General features: G+C 62.4%; 1 protein-coding gene across 1 annotated transcript; it reads right to left on the bottom strand.

Annotated features, from left to right (window-relative positions):
* Nucleotides 1-10,707: 10,707 nt before the first annotated feature.
* Nucleotides 10,708-13,500, bottom strand: SCRT1 (scratch family transcriptional repressor 1). Its single transcript, XM_039523039.1, has 2 exons — nucleotides 12,651-13,500; nucleotides 10,708-11,432 (listed from the first exon to the last, which is right to left on the bottom strand). The coding sequence occupies exons 1-2, from the start codon at nucleotides 12,763-12,765 to the stop codon at nucleotides 10,708-10,710; spliced, it is 840 nt and encodes a 279-aa protein (XP_039378973.1). The 5' UTR covers nucleotides 12,766-13,500.
* Nucleotides 13,501-14,590: the final 1,090 nt, after the last annotated feature.

The following is a 14,590-nucleotide window of genomic DNA, read 5'->3' as shown; positions in this document are numbered from 1 at the left end:
GGACGAGAAGCTGCCGTCACAAGGGGCAGTTGCAGGGCAGCTGAGCCTGACGGGCCCAAATCTCAGCAAGCTCCCAGAGGCAGCCCCAGAGCCTGGGCTGGGAAGAGCACGTCCCGCCCGCCCCCCGGCTGGGGGGGGCGGGGGGCGCATCACTAGATGGGGGCAATGAGCGCGCACGAGGCCTGGCTGGGCGCACAAGTGAGCCCAGTGTGATGGTCTCAGGGGCTCCCGTGCAGAGCCATAGCCCTGGCCCAGAGTCACTGCCCAGCTCTCAGCGCTGGGCCTGGGGACGGGCCCCGCAGAGCCTAGCAGTGGCACATGGAGCCAGCCTCGAAGGACCATGACTCACCGATCGAGCAGGGAGCTGAGCCATGGGGCTGAGAGGCCTCGCCCAGATGCTGGCTCCCCTCCCTGCCTCCCAGAGGGGTCCCCCGGGGTCCTTCCCCCTCTTGGGCAGCCTGTCGGAGCGATGCTCCCACCCCAGCAGCCTGCTGGGTCCAGAATCAATCCAGTCTCCCTCTCCCGAAGGCCCCTGCCCGGCCTGACACTGCGGGTGTGAGTGTGTCCCCTCTAGTGATGGCAGCCGAAAGCCCAGTCTGAACCCCGATCCCAGCACAAGCCCCTTTGCTCTCGTGGGCGAGATGTTCCTGGAGCTGCATGTCCTGAGCGCTGTCCCCACCGTGGCGTCTGCACCCCCCAGTCCCCCAGTCCCCAGCCCAGGCTGCCGTACCCTGCCCCACAAGCCGTGCCCCCAGCCCTGGGATCAGGCACCCACCCTCTCGGCAGCTTTGGGACCCCAGCCGTAGCATGAACCCCCCCCTTTTCTCCCCAGCTCTGCGAGGCAGGGCCGAGTGCCGGGAACACCTGAGCAATGACACGTTCAGCTGTCTCCACGTGACCTGCCTGGACTGGCAGAGCCTCTGTCCTGAGCTCTCAGGGTCTCGCACAGCAGCCTAGTGATGCCAACGCGGGGGGGACACGGACGACAGTTTGTTCCCACAGACGCAGGCGACGAGGCTGGTTTTAAAAAGGGCTGGACGAAGAGCAATAATAATGGTTGAGCAACTAGAGCAGAGGCCTGGGGCTCAGGACACCTGGGTTCTATTCCCAGCTCTGCCAGTGACTTGCTGGGTGACATGGGCAAATCTTTGCCCCGATCTGTGCCTCGGTTTCCCCGTGGGTGCAATTGTTAGTGCTGACGTAATGCGCCAGGCACAAAGCCAAGGCTCCTGCCCCAGAGTGTAAACCCCACAGGAAGCTCCGGGTGAGTCCCAGCAGTGCCTCCCACTGCCAGGAATCCCAGCCCGAGCGCTGAGGCGTTCGGGAGCTGAGGACCCCGTGTACCCATGGTCACCGGGGAGAGTTTTCATTAATGACCTTGTTCTGTGGTAACTAACATTCCGGTCCCCCCGCAGCGCTGTTTGCTGTCGCTCTCTGCAGCATAGCGGGTGCCACATACGCGGAATTCCTAGCCAAGCTACGTTTGAGACATACAGCGGCAAAGCCAGACGATCTCCCTAACGCTGAACCCCGGCTGTTTCGCCAGGCCCGGATCTCACAAGTGTCTGGTTCAATCCACCTCCAACTTGGGGGCAAAAATCTCTGGAAGGAGACTCAGTGTGTAAATCGAGGGAGAAACGGAGCTTCCTGGAACACAGCCGAGGAGGTCAAAATTGGCTTTCTACTGAAAATTGTCTTGGAGGCCAGTACCATAGCCCCATACTCACCAGAGTGAGAATTTGCCCAAGCCGTGGGAATTAACCGCCCGGTGTGTGATCACCCCAAAGGGCAAGGTCTCTTGTGTACATCTCCTCTGACTCCAGCAGCCCAGGGCTTTCCACCAGCACATGGGGGCATTGGGGTCAGCCCTGACTGCGAGGGGCGGGCATGCCTCCTCCACCCCTACCCCATGCCCTAGCACTGCACTCGGGTCACCCCACTCCCTGTAGCCTAGACAGGGGGGCTGGAACACGTTGTGCAGGGGGGGTGCTGAGAGCCATTGAACCAAACTGTAACCCCTGGATATGATAGAAACCACTTGCAGCCGGGGGGTGCAGCACCCCCCCAGCACCCCTAGTTCCAGCACCTCTGGCCTGAGAAGTCCCCTGGGCAGAGTGAGGAGGGAGAGTGCCCCACCCCGCAGGCTCTGGGAGAAAGGCTCCTTCTGCACAGCCAGGCCTGATTGCCCATCCAGCGCATCTGCAGCGTGTTGAGCCAGCAGTTCTGGAATGAGCTGGCTCCCAACCCAGCCAAACCACCGGCTTCGGCGATGTCATTGCTGCTGGGGAGCCTCTGCTGCAAACCCTGAGTCTCCTCGTTCGGGGGGAGGGAGCGCAACTGGCCCGGGGCTGCGCCCTCCACGCGGGGTCCTGAGAGGCCCAGCCGCACTGGGCTCCCGGCTGCTTTAATTAGTTCAAGGGCTGGCTTCCAGCAACAGCTGAAGAGGCAGGGCGGGGGTCCGCCTGTGAGTTCTGCATGCGGCGCATTACAGGCCTCGCTGAGGCAGTTGGACTGAGCGTGTGCACGCGCGGGAGGGCTGCAAAGAACAGGATGTGCCTGATTTTCCCTTCGGGGTTTGTTAAATCGATTGCAGAAGAAAGTGCTGAACTAGCGGTACAGACACTCTCCTGCGTGAGTCACCGAGCCTGGAACAGGGGCCAGAGACTGCTGACTCCAGGCATCTGCCAGACACTGAGCTCTGGGGGAGGATGAGGGGTGCGGGGATGCTAGCTTCACCGGGAACCTCCCCACCCTGCACGGAGCCTGCCTGCCTTGGGCTTGCTGCAGCAGTGAGGCTCCACCAGCACTTTTGGGGGAGCGGCAAGGCTGTGGAGCAGGAAGAGGGTCATTCCTAGCGGGGGAGGTGCTGGGGTATGGAGGCCTGAGCATTGAGAGCCATGAGTTCTAGTCCCTGCTCTGCCAGTGATTTGCTGTGTGACCTCGGGCAAGTCCCTTCCCCATGCCTCAATTTCCACCTCCATATAATAGGGACGTGCTCACTTAGTAGGGGCATTGCCAGCAGATCGAGGGATGTGATTATTCCCCTCTATTCAGCACTGGTGAGGCCACACCTGGAGTACTGTGTGCAGTTTTGGGACCCACACTACAGAAGGGATGTGGACAAATTGGAGAGTCCAGCGGAAGGCAACAAAAATGATTAGGGGGCTGGAGCACATGACTTATGAGGAGAGGCTGAGGGAACTGGGATTGTTTAGTCTGCAGAAGAGAAGAATGAGGGAGGATTTGATAGCTGCTTTCAACTACCTGAAGGGGGTTCCAAAGAGGATGGATCTAGACTGTTCTCAGTGGTGGCAGATGACAGAACAAGGAGCAATGGTCTCAAGTTGCAGTGGGGGAGGTTTAGGTTGGATATTAGGAAACACTGTTTCACTAGGAGGGTGGTGAAGCACTGGGATGGGTTCCCTAGGGAGGTGGTGGAATCTCCTTCCTTAGAGGTGTTTAAGGTCAGGCTTGACAAAGCCCTGGCTGGGATGATTTAGTTGGGGTTGGTCCTGCTTTGAGCAGGGGGTGGGACTAGATACCTCCTGAGGTCCTTTCCAGCCCTGATGTTCTGTGATTCGATGACATGGGGGGTGGAGGAGGGCACTACTAGGCTTAAAGACCTTGGTGTCCAGTGCCTTGAACAGACCTGTACTGCCCCTTCCCAGGTTTGTTTCCTGCTCCCTCACCTGTGCAGATGCCTTTCCCCAGCTGTGTGGGGAGGAAGAGGGGGGCAGAGCAGAGGGGCCCAAACTCTGCCCAGCTCCTAGCTCTCTGGGCAGCTCTCCAGAAGCCTGAGGGCTGCGTTTGATTTACGTCCATAACACCATGTGCTGTGATTCCCTCAGCCCTCGCTAAGCCAGGTCAGCACCTGAATGGGAGCCGCTGCAGGGAATGGGGGGAGCCATTCAGTAGGGAGTGCTCTCCCCTCGCAGGCAGTACCGACCCCAACACCCCAGCCTGATGCTAGGGGGTGCTGTGCTGCTACAGGGGAGATGGGATTGAAACCACCACTCCCATCCCCCCCACCCTTTACACAGAACCCAAGGGGTTAACCCTGGTTTCCCCATCACATGCCATCTGGGGAGTTATTCCACCCCTAACATCCCTCTGCATGTTCATCTGGATACAGGGTTCTTCTTCACCTCACTCCTCTGCTGAGCTGTCACAGTTGGTGAACAGCTGCTGCATCACACCCCAGAGGTGGTTGCATCTCCAGGCTGTTTCAGGGGACCCCCAAAGTATTTCCTGTCTCCCTTACAGGCTGGCGCTGAGGCTGAACCAGTGAACGACTAGAGAAGTGCAGGGGGCTGACTGAATAATTATTAAAAAATGGAGCAGGCTGCAGCCACCCCACCTTGAACTCAAACCGATGGGTGCGGAACACAGGGCGAGCTCTAGTGCAGCAGAGCATGCTGGGATCTGCAGTCTCCAGGGGCAGCACTTGCCTATCCCGGAGGAGGGAAGCTGTGGGAGGATGCCATGGGGTATCGGCTCACTGGGCACCGGCTCTCCCCAGAGATGCCGAGGGCTCTCATGCCCTCGATACCTAGCCGAGGGCTGCCTCCCTCTCTGCCTTCCCTTCTGCCTCCAGGCACCGCTTTGGCACAGCTGCCCCAGCTAGGCCATGGAAGTTCTTCCGGCAGATCGGCAGGCCTTGGGCTGCTGCCTGGTGAAGCCAGAGCTACTGGCAGCCCGGCTCCGAGGATGCTAATGGAGGCTGGAGACGGACCAATGCTGACAGAGGCCACATTAGCTGATCTAGGCCAGCCACAGGTGGCTGCAGAGAGAACATCAGGCTTCTGGTTACAAGGTCCGGGGAACAGGGCGGCAGGGAGCAGGGGGGGCTAGTGGGACCATCCCATCTCCCAGCCATGGTGCTGCGTGCGATAGTTCCCCCCAATCCCACCCCGAGCAATGGTCTGCTGCTGAAGTAGCCTAGCAGTGCTTAATTTGTGCCTCCGGGCCCGGCGGTTCAGAGCCCGGCACCGCTGGGCCCGGTGGTTCAGAGCCCCGGCACCTCCGGGCGTGGCGGTTCAGAGCCCGGCACCGCTGGGCCCGGCGGTTCAGAGCCCCGGCACCTCCGGGCCTGGCGGTTCGGAGCCCGGCACCGCTGGGCCTGGCAGTTCGGAGCCCCGGCACCTCCGGGCTTGGCAGTTCAGAGCCCCGGCACCTCCGGGCCTGGCGGTTCGGAGCCCCGGCACCTCCGGGCCTGGCGGTTCGGAGCCCCAGCACCTCTGGGTCTGGCGGTTCGGAGCCCCGGCATCTCTGGGTCTGGCGGTTCGGAGCCCCGGCACCTCTGGGCCTGGCGGTTCGGAGCCTGGCACGTCTTTCATTACAAATGAAGCCCTGTTGCTCAGCCTTTGACTGGGACCCAGAGCAGGCTGGGGGAGGAGGGAAGGTGTGTGTCAGCACGGTGCTAGGGTGCACTGTGCTGCTGGGGGCAATACCACGGGGCAGAGCTGTTACTGATCCCCTCCAGTCCCCTCCATCCCCCACCCTGTACCCCTGCTAAACCCCACCCTGCGCCCCTCCATCCCCCTAACTCCCACCCTGCTCCCCATCTCCCTCCTAGCTGCCCCCATGCCTCCCCTTTCATCCCTCCCTGAACCACTCCACCCCCAATCCCTGCACCCCAACCTGCACCTCTCCCACCATCCCCTTCCTGATTCGTCTCACTCCCCTCCCCCTCCCCTTTGCCACCCTCATTCCCAGCATCCCCTCCCCCTTGTCTCCCCTCCCCCTCTCGGGGGAGGGGGGAGGGGGCGGTCTCTCTTGCTCTCCGGCTTCACAGGGCCCTCCCCGCACGTGGGACTGGGGCCAGCCCAGCCCAACACAAAGGCAGGTCCCCTCCTGTTGCATCTGCCCGGGGCTGGGTCTCCGGAGCGCGGAGCTAGGAGGGCGGCCTGGCTCCCCTCCCTCTCCAGCTACTGCGAGGAACAACCCAGCGGGAGCCCTGCGCGCTGCCCCCGCCCGGCCGCTCCCACCCGGGCTGCGCTGAGCCCTCCCCGGCCCAGCTCCGAGCGCGCAGCCTGCGCCGGCCGGGACCAGCCAGGCGGCCCGGCTCGGGGCCGGCCGCGGGGCCAGGGACAGGTTAGAAGGGAGCCGAGCCCCCCGGGGCTCCCTTCCGGCCTCGCTGCCCCCCGCCCCGAGCACCCAGGCGCACAGGGGGGGCCCTCCCCGGCCCGCGGGGCAGCCGCTTCCCCAGCCGGCGGGAAGGGCCCGGCCCCGCAGCACGGCGCCGAGCTCCGCCGGGACCGGACCGGACCGGACCGGGCAGGGGGCGCTGGAGGCTGGGCCCGGTTCTGTCCATCGCTCCCTGCGCAGGAGCGCGGCCCCGGGGGCCGGAGCTCGGGGGTCTCCGGAGGACACGGGAGCTGCCGTCTCCGAGCCGGGCAGCGGGGGCTGATTCGGTAGCCCGGCTTGGCGGGCAGCCTGCGCCTGGGCGCATGTTCGCTCCCTGCCCGGGGGGCGGGACTGGGCGGAGAGCGCCGGCCCGGGCTGACCGGGGCTCCGGGGAGTCCCCGGCGCCTTTACTGCGCTGCGCTGCGCCGCTCGCCAGCGATGTGACCCGGTATTTTGAAATAAAATATTCATGAGCACCGCGGTAGCCCCGCCCAGCCAGGCAGAGCCCGCGAGGGGCACAGACCAGCCCCTCCCCCACACACGTGTTGGAATTAATTTGGTGCTATTTCCATTGACTTTTACACACCCCTCCCCCCACAGACTTCCCCCCCATACACACACAGACCTCCCCCCACCGCCTCCCCACAGAGCTCCCTCCACATCCCCCCCACTCCCACCCCACCCAGACCTCCCCCCACAGCTCCCCCACCCCATGCACACAGAGACCTCCCCTCCATCTTCTCCCCACAGACCTCCCCACCCCATACACACACAGAGACCTCCCCACCGCTTCCCCTCACAGACCTCCCCTACAGATTCCTCCCATACACACAGACCTCCCCACCGCCTCCCCACAGAGCTCCCTCCACATCTCCCCACTCCCACCCCACACAGACCTCCCCCAGCTGCCCCATCCCCGCTCACTCCAACGAGGCCGGTCGGCCGGACAAGCCGGTACTTTGGCAGGAGGCTCTGGGAGCTGTTTCCTCCCACATCCGGCCGTGCACCTCCCGCCCCCGCCCCTGAGTAACGGGGTCCCCCGGCCCCGCCCGGGGCGGTCCGGAGCTCGGCGCCGTGCGAACAGGTAGCGCGACCTGTTGAGCCGAAGCGGAGCCGCGGGGGCCAGGGGCAGCCCCCGGGGGCTCCGATCCGCCGGAGCCGGCTGGAGGCAGGAGCCCGCTCCCCGGCCGGCTCCGGGGTGGGGGAAGCCGGGTCCGGCCCCGGAGCGCCGCGGCCTTTGTTCGCGCAGAACAATTCCGGCGCCTTTGTGGGCAGGGGCGGGGGAGGCTCAGGGTCGCGCCGGCCCCTTTGTGCTCCGGCTCCCTGGACCGGGGCCGCCCCGGGACAAATCGGCTTCGGCCTGGGCTGGACTCCAGCGCCCGCAGCTCCAGGGCCCTGGACCGGGGCGGGGGGGTCCAGGCAGCGGCTGCTCTCCCGGGAATCGCCTTTGTGTCCCGGGGCTCGCTAAGATGGAGCCCGGGCGCTTTGTACCTCCGCGGCCTGGCCCCGGAGCCGGGCCGGGAGGGGGGCGCCCGGGCGGGGCCATGTCGCAGCCTCCTTGGGGGCCCTGAAGGGCCTGGCTCCGGCTTCGCCGTATCCCGCTAGTCGCGGCCAGGGGTGCTCGGAGCGCGGGGAAAGGCCCAGCCCCCCCGCACGCAGCCCCCGGGCCAGGGCAGGATTCGGGCCAGAGCCAGGCCAGCCTCAGGCACCCAGTGACCCTCACCCCGAAACTGCCCCCCCAGCGCTGATGGGGGGGGGCTCTAGCTCCCACCTGGGGCGCTGCTGTGAGTCGCTGGGCTTTAAAAACAAAGCGACAAACAAAAAACCCGCTCTCCATAGTCCATTTTATTTTGTTTTCTTTTTATTGTGAAGTGCGCCAAGAGGCCTGGTGCCATTGTGCTTACTGGGACATCATTCAAATACTGGCTCAAAAAATTCCCGGGGAAAAGTCTCCAGAAACAGGTTTAGATTCTTTACAGCTTGTAAAAATCATGTAAATTTCCAAATGGTATTTACAAGGCATTCTTGCAATATACAGTTCCCTTTTTATTTTAAGTACAAAAACAGAGGTCTATCTAATACAAGTTCCTTCTACCTGAATTCTATTAAGTTTTATTTTTATTTTGTGCTGCTTTAAGTTATTCATAAAATGGAAAGACTAAAAGAGGAAGTGCTGTATAGGTAAAAAGATTAGGAGCATCCACATGGCTTTTACAAAATAAGGTGATGGCATGTTTTCCTACCAAGGGGGGCGTTTATGCATGTGTCTGTGTGAGTGTCTGTCTGTCTGTGTGAGTGTGTATGTGTCTGTGTCTGTCTGTCTGTGTGAGTGTGTATGTGTCTGTGTCTCTGTGTGAGTGTGTCTGTGTGTGTGTCTGTCTGTGTGAGTGTGTGTGTATGTCTGTCTGTGTGTGTGTAGAAATTTTGAACAGCTTGTCCAAGCATATCTATATTTTTCTCCAAATACTTGAAATCTTTTTTAAAAAAAAATCCTTAAAGCCAAGGTGGATGTTCCTTCAAGATTTGCTAGAAAAATGTAACTAAAATGCTTGCAGTTCCCCTGGTTAGCACCACAAGCCTATAATCCTAAAACTACAATGAAGTCAAAGGCAGGCAGTGCATACATTAGAAGAGAAGGAAGAATCGTCATATATTCTATTACACTACATTGGCATAGTCCCTGATATTCGTTGCTATTAAGAATATTGGATTAAAATGTACCTGATTTCTCAGTAATACTATTTGTCTTAAAAATAACATGCATTACGTTAATTATTGCTCTATAAGTTCAGTATCGGACTCCTAAGGAGACATATTGCCCTCAAATATACTAGCTAAAGTTTGGCAAATAAAGAATTAACCAAGGAACTCAACCCAGTGAGCAGAAAATTGGCATAGATTGAAAGAGTTTTTTGCATGCAAAAATTCAAAGTGTTAGAAAGGTGGCAACGAAAAATCGGTTCGTTCTTTCTTTTTTTCTTCAAAAAAGTGACGAAGACTTTGGCATAGCAAGGAGATATTGGCAACCAACGGAGAGGAGCTTGGAAGTAAACAACCGAGCAACTCAGTTCTGAACGCAAAATAAACCCACTGGGGAGCTGCCCCCAAAGAAAGACATGAATCAATAGGGGGGCCCCGAGTGTGTATCTCGAGAGAGTAAAAAATCTGCGAAATAAACATAACAACCCAACCCGGACATGTACGAAAATAGAAATAGACACTTAAAAAAACCCGTTGCAAATGACTCAACTGAAAGGTACCGAAGAGCCTCGCGCCCAGGGATTGTTCCGGATTGTTACCTTGGAAGGCGACACGTTGCGGTCACTGGCTGCGGAGCACGAGTTTCATTTGTGTGTGTTTGTTTCCTTCGCTTCAGAGAGGTTGGCCCTTCGCAAAGCAAGGCCGATGGAGGGACACCGGACGCCCTTGCGGCTGGGCCCCGGCAGACAGAGTCAGTCCCCAAGGTCCGTGCGAGGAGCAGCGGGAGAGCAGAGTCAGTTCCCAGGGGAGGAGCGGGGGGATCTCGGTTGCTGTGCTCTGTACTGGAGTTGGGGGGCGGAGAGATGGGGGGACTCCGAGGAGGGCTTGGAGAGGTGGGGGGCGGGGCTAGGGACGAATTGGAGAGGGGCACCCCGAGAGTGCTTGGACAGGTGGGAAGGGGGGACCCCACGAAGGATTGGGGAGGGGACCCTGGAGACAAATTGGGGAGCGGGACCCCGCCAGGGACGGGAGGGGAAGGGGCTCCCGGAGAGTGCTCGGAGGGAGGAGGGGGCCCCGCCAGGGACGGGTGGGGAGGGGCTGAGGGGGCCCCCCAGGGACGGGAGAGGGAGGGTTTCTCGGAAGGGAGGGGGCCCCGCCAGTGGGGGAGGGGCTCTCGGAGGAGGGGGCCGCCAGGGACGGGAGGGGGCCCCGCCAGGACGGGAGGGGGCCCTCGGAGGGGCAGGGGCCCCGCCAGGGGAGGGGCTCTCGGAGGAGGGCCGCCAGGGATGGGAGGGGGCTCTCGGAGGGGGACGGGGCCCCGCCAGGGACGGGAGCGGGAGGGGCTGAGGGCCCCGCCAGGACGGAGAAGGCGGGTTTCTCGGAAGGGAGGGGGCCCCGCCAGTGGGGGAGGGGCTCTCGGAGGAGGGGGCCCTCGGAGGGGAGGGGGCCCCGCCAGGGGAGGGGCTCTCGGAGGAGGGGGCCGCCAGGGATGGGAGGGCTCTCGGAGGGGAAGGGGCCCCAGGGACGGGAGGGGAAGAGAGGAGGGACTCCCGGGGAGTGCTCGGAGAGGGGAGGGGGCCCCGCCAGGGACGGGAGCGGGAGGGGTAGTGGCTCTCGGAGGGCAGGGGCCCCGCTAGGGACAGGGGAGGGCTCTCGGAGAGGGCAGGGGCCCCGCCAGGGGGGAGGGGCTCTCGGAGAGGGGGAGGAGGCCCCGCCAGGACCGGAGGGGCTCTCGGAGGGGGCAGGGGCTCGCCAGGGACCGGAGGGGGCTCTCGGAGAGGGGCAGGGGCCCGCCGGGGAGGACGGGGCTCTCGGAGAGGGGCAGGGGGCCCCGCCAGGAACGGGGGGAGGGGGAGGGGGCCCCGCCAGGGGACGCCCCGGTCACGGCTCGCTGGGGCTGAGCGGCGGGACGGCCCCCTTGAAGCAGGCCGACTCGTAGTGCTTGTTGAGATAGGACTTGAGGGCGAAGGTCTTGCTGCAGCGCTTGCACTTGAAGTGCTTGAAGGCGGAGTGGGTCTGCATGTGGGCGCGCAGGTTGGAGCGGTCGGCGAAGGCCTTGCCGCAGTGCGCGCAGCCGAAGGGCTTCTCGCCCGTGTGCGAGCGCATGTGGCCCTGCAGCAGCCAGGGCCGGCTGAAGGCCTTGCCGCACACGTCGCACTTGTGCTTGAGGTCGTGGGTGAGCAGGTGCATGGCCATGGCCGGCATGGACACGTAGATCTTGCCGCAGGTCGGGCACTTCTTGGCCATCTTGCTGTCCAGGCTGCGGTGCGTCTGCTTGTGCCGGCTGAGGTTGGAGGAGGTGGCGTAGGTCTTCCCGCACTCGCTGCACCGGTGCCGCTGCAGGCTGCGCGCCCCGCTCACCACCTTGCGCCGCGACCGCCCGTCCGTGATGAAGAAGGCGTCCACCGCGTAGCCCTCGCTCACCGCCGCGTCGCCGTTGATGTAGCCGGCCGCGATCTCCGAGTGCGGGCTGTCGGGCTGGTCCGAGTCCGGCGCGCCATAGTCCCCGTGCGCCCCCGGGTAGATGGGCTCCGGCGAGGGCACCTTGATGGCGCTTTCGCTTTCGCCTTCATAGACCGCGGGGGTGATGTAGTCACTGATGTACCCTGCGGGGGGGACACGCGTTACCTCGGGGGTGGGCCGCGGAGAGAAGCGGGGCGCTCCCCGGTGAACAGATGCAACAAGCCGCCCGCGAGGGGCCCCCCTCGGCTTGGCCGCGGCAGGGGAGCCGGCTCCGGGATGAGGCGCGGGGCGATGAACCAGGAGCCGGCTCCCCACTGTCATGCTAATGGCCCTGCGTTTGATGAACCTCCCCCGCCAGCCACCCTCTTCATCATTCCCCGAGATTCCCGCCCGCTTGGCCGGCTGCTGGGCGCAGATAGGCGGAGGGGGGGAGGCTGGGGAGATGCGGCAGCCGAGCGCTGCTCCGGCTCCTGCTAATTGGGGACTGCAATTCCGAGCGCTCATTAAGATTCCTCTGAATGCAACGCGAGGACACGACTGCGATGTGCCCCTCCCCCGCCCCCCGGAAAGCCCCACAGAGGTGACACCTTCCTCTCCGGGGAACACTCAAGGTCAGGTCTGCGGCTGAGCCGAAAGAGGGGGGCCCGGGCATGACCTTTCCTCCCCCCAAACCCCTTCAGCCAGTTCCCTCCCGTTATGCAACACGCTGCAGACATGCTGCAGTCAGCACAAGCCAGGAGCCAGCGAAGTGAGCATCGGCCCTGGAAAGCAGCGCCCGGGCTTGGGGCGGCCTCTCTGAGCCGGGTCCTTCCGAAAGGAACTTTCCGCCCCGAGCTGTATTCACCTCGGGCACGATTAATGGACCGGCGCCAGCCAGGGGGGCGGCCCGCGGCCCGGGGACGCCTGGAGGCTGCTAACAGTTGTCCTTGAACTTGGCTAGTGGCAGACAAAAGGGCCTTCCAAACAAAACCATTTCTGCGGCGGTGAATTCCGACCCCTCTCTCCCCCGCGCCCCGAGCTGGGATTCTCCCCCACCCCTGCACCGCCTCGGTACCTTCTTGTTCTCCAGGGCTAATTTTAATGCCGGGGAAGGAAGGACCAGAGCGATTGGGCTGCATTAAAATGTGCAGAGTCAACAGCCTCGGAGAGGCAGAGCCCTGCTCAATATGGCTCATCGCGGGCTACATTCCAGGGAAGGAGGCGGGCGGCCCAGAGGAATGCGGCCCCGAGTGCAGCTCAAACCGCAACGCGGCGCCAGCGCAGGCCCCGACCGCCCCGCTCCCTAGCCAGCCCGGCCAGGGGTGTCCCATCGCCCAGCCCCGGCCCGGCCCGGCCCGGCCCGGCTCCGCTCGGCTCTTTACCCTTGTCATGGAGCCGCGAGCTGAAGTCTGTTCGGGATCGGCCGTACGAGCTCTCTAGATCCGCCGAGGAAAAATCATCGAGTTTGACCTTTTTGACCAGGAAGGATCTTGGCATGGTTTCTAGCCGAGGCGGAGGCGGAGGAGCGCGGCAGCTGGCCGGTTGCCGCTGGGTCAGCTATTACAGGAGGGAAGAAACGGATCCCAGCAAAAAATCTGTACAAAAACGCCCGTTAGAAAAAGGCTCCCGGCGCTATGGCTTTGTGGCTTGCTGGGTGGTTTTGCTTGCTCAGCCGTGCAGTCCCCAGCCCCGAACCCCGCTGCCGAGCTGCCCAGTCTGCCTGCTGCGATCGGCCCTTGTTCCAGCCCCAGATCCAGCGGCTTTTGTGCAGCAGAGGAGGCAGCTGGCTGCCCAGGCCCGTCCTGTCGCCCTCCAGCGCGGTTCAAAAGCCCTCCCTGAGGTCCAGGGGTCACCAGCCCAGAGCTGGCTCCTCAGACATCGCCCGCAAGTTCAGCACTGGACAGCTCCCGGCGCTCGGGAGCGGCTCCTAGCTTCGGTTCCCGGCTCCCCCTCCTGCGCCGTGCGCTGCAATGCTTATTGTTCTGCTCGGGGCTGGCTGTTGTTCCTTGTCAGCACTGGACAGCTCCCAGGCTGTGCCGCAGCCGCTGTGGAAGGTCCTGAATTTCTGAAGACTCTGATCAGCTGTTTGGATTTATAATGCAGCGATCAGGTGGTGGACGGAAATGGAAGCGCTTAATTTAATCCATCAAAAAAAAAATCTCCCGGGAACAGCAGTGAGACTAGATGATTTAGTGACGCTGTTGTGAGTCGCCTCCTGCCCGGGCTTTCTGCGAGCGAGATCAAAAGGGAGACGAGAAGAAGGGAGACAGGGTGCCCTGTGGAGGCCCAGAGGCTCAGGTCTGTCTTTGACCCCCGGGTACCCAGGCAGGTTCCCGAGGGGCAGCTCCGGGATCCTGGGGGCGGAGCACCGCCCTGGCGCGGCCGGATCTAATGAGAGGCTCTTTCTTTGATTTATCGGCGGGGGAATAAGCAGGACCTGTGGTCTCTGTGATGCAATAAAAAGCTACATGTTCACTTTTTAATGAGGAAAGTGCCAAGCTGGCTCGTCCTTCTGCTCCATCTGGTTTGGGGAGGGCAGTGGGGTGCAGTGGTTGGAGCAGAGGCTGGGGCAGGACTCCTGGGTTCTTTCCCAGCTCTGGGAGGGGAGCGGTGCCTAGTGGTTAGAGCAGGGGCTGGGCGTCAGGACTCCTGGCATCTAGCCCCAGCTGTGCGAGAAAGTCGCCTAGTGGTTAGAACAAGGGGGATGTGAACCAAGACTCCTGGCTTCCAGTCCTGGCCCAGCTGTGTGAGAGTGGGCCCAATGCTTCATTTCTCTGGGCCTCCATTCTCTAAAGGAGTGGATAAGCGACACCCCCACATCCATGCTGTGGGGCCCCATTAATTCCCGCTTGCAGGTCTTCCGTGGAAGCTGCCCAACCAGTGCGCGGTATGGGCAGCGTTATCCCAGCTTTCACTCCCGCCATGTCTATACAACTCCATTGATAGCGGGTTAAATCGTGTGTGGGGGGCGGGGGGTCCGTCCGGTGGTTCTAATAGCTCAGTCCTTACTCGGCCAAGCCTCCCGCTGACTCACGGCCCGACTGAGGCCTCAGGAGGGGACCCGCTGTTAGTTCCCCTCTGAACCCCGCCAGGGTGCTGGGAACGCGCCGTCCCTGCGCACAGGACGTTGCAATCTCAGGGTTTGATCGATGGAAATAAATCAGAAGACAAGAGACCCTGGGATTTGAAATCCCTCCGCACCCCCACCCCAGGGGTCCAGATCCTGAGCACCTGCCACTCCCATTGGGGCCGAAACATCTGCCAGTAACAGGGTCCCTTCCGGGGGCTTTGCCTGGCCTCGGGCGGCCAGCGAATCACCGCT

The sequence above is a fragment of the Mauremys reevesii genome, linkage group 2, assembly GCF_016161935.1.
Source record: "Mauremys reevesii isolate NIE-2019 linkage group 2, ASM1616193v1, whole genome shotgun sequence".
Classification (NCBI taxonomy): domain Eukaryota; kingdom Metazoa; phylum Chordata; order Testudines; family Geoemydidae; genus Mauremys; species Mauremys reevesii.
This window is presented reverse-complemented; position numbering and strand designations above follow the sequence as displayed.

What these genes read in the sequence shown, in the direction of transcription:
- SCRT1 (XM_039523039.1), bottom strand. Translation starts at nt 12,765, where the DNA reads ATGCCAAGATCCTTCCTGGTCAAAAAGGTCAAACTCGATGATTTTTCC. An exon ending in CTCGCGGCTCCATGACAAGG is followed by an intron (nt 11,433 to 12,650) that starts GTAAAGAGCCGA and finishes TCCCCCCCGCAG; the next exon opens with GGTACATCAGTGACTACATC.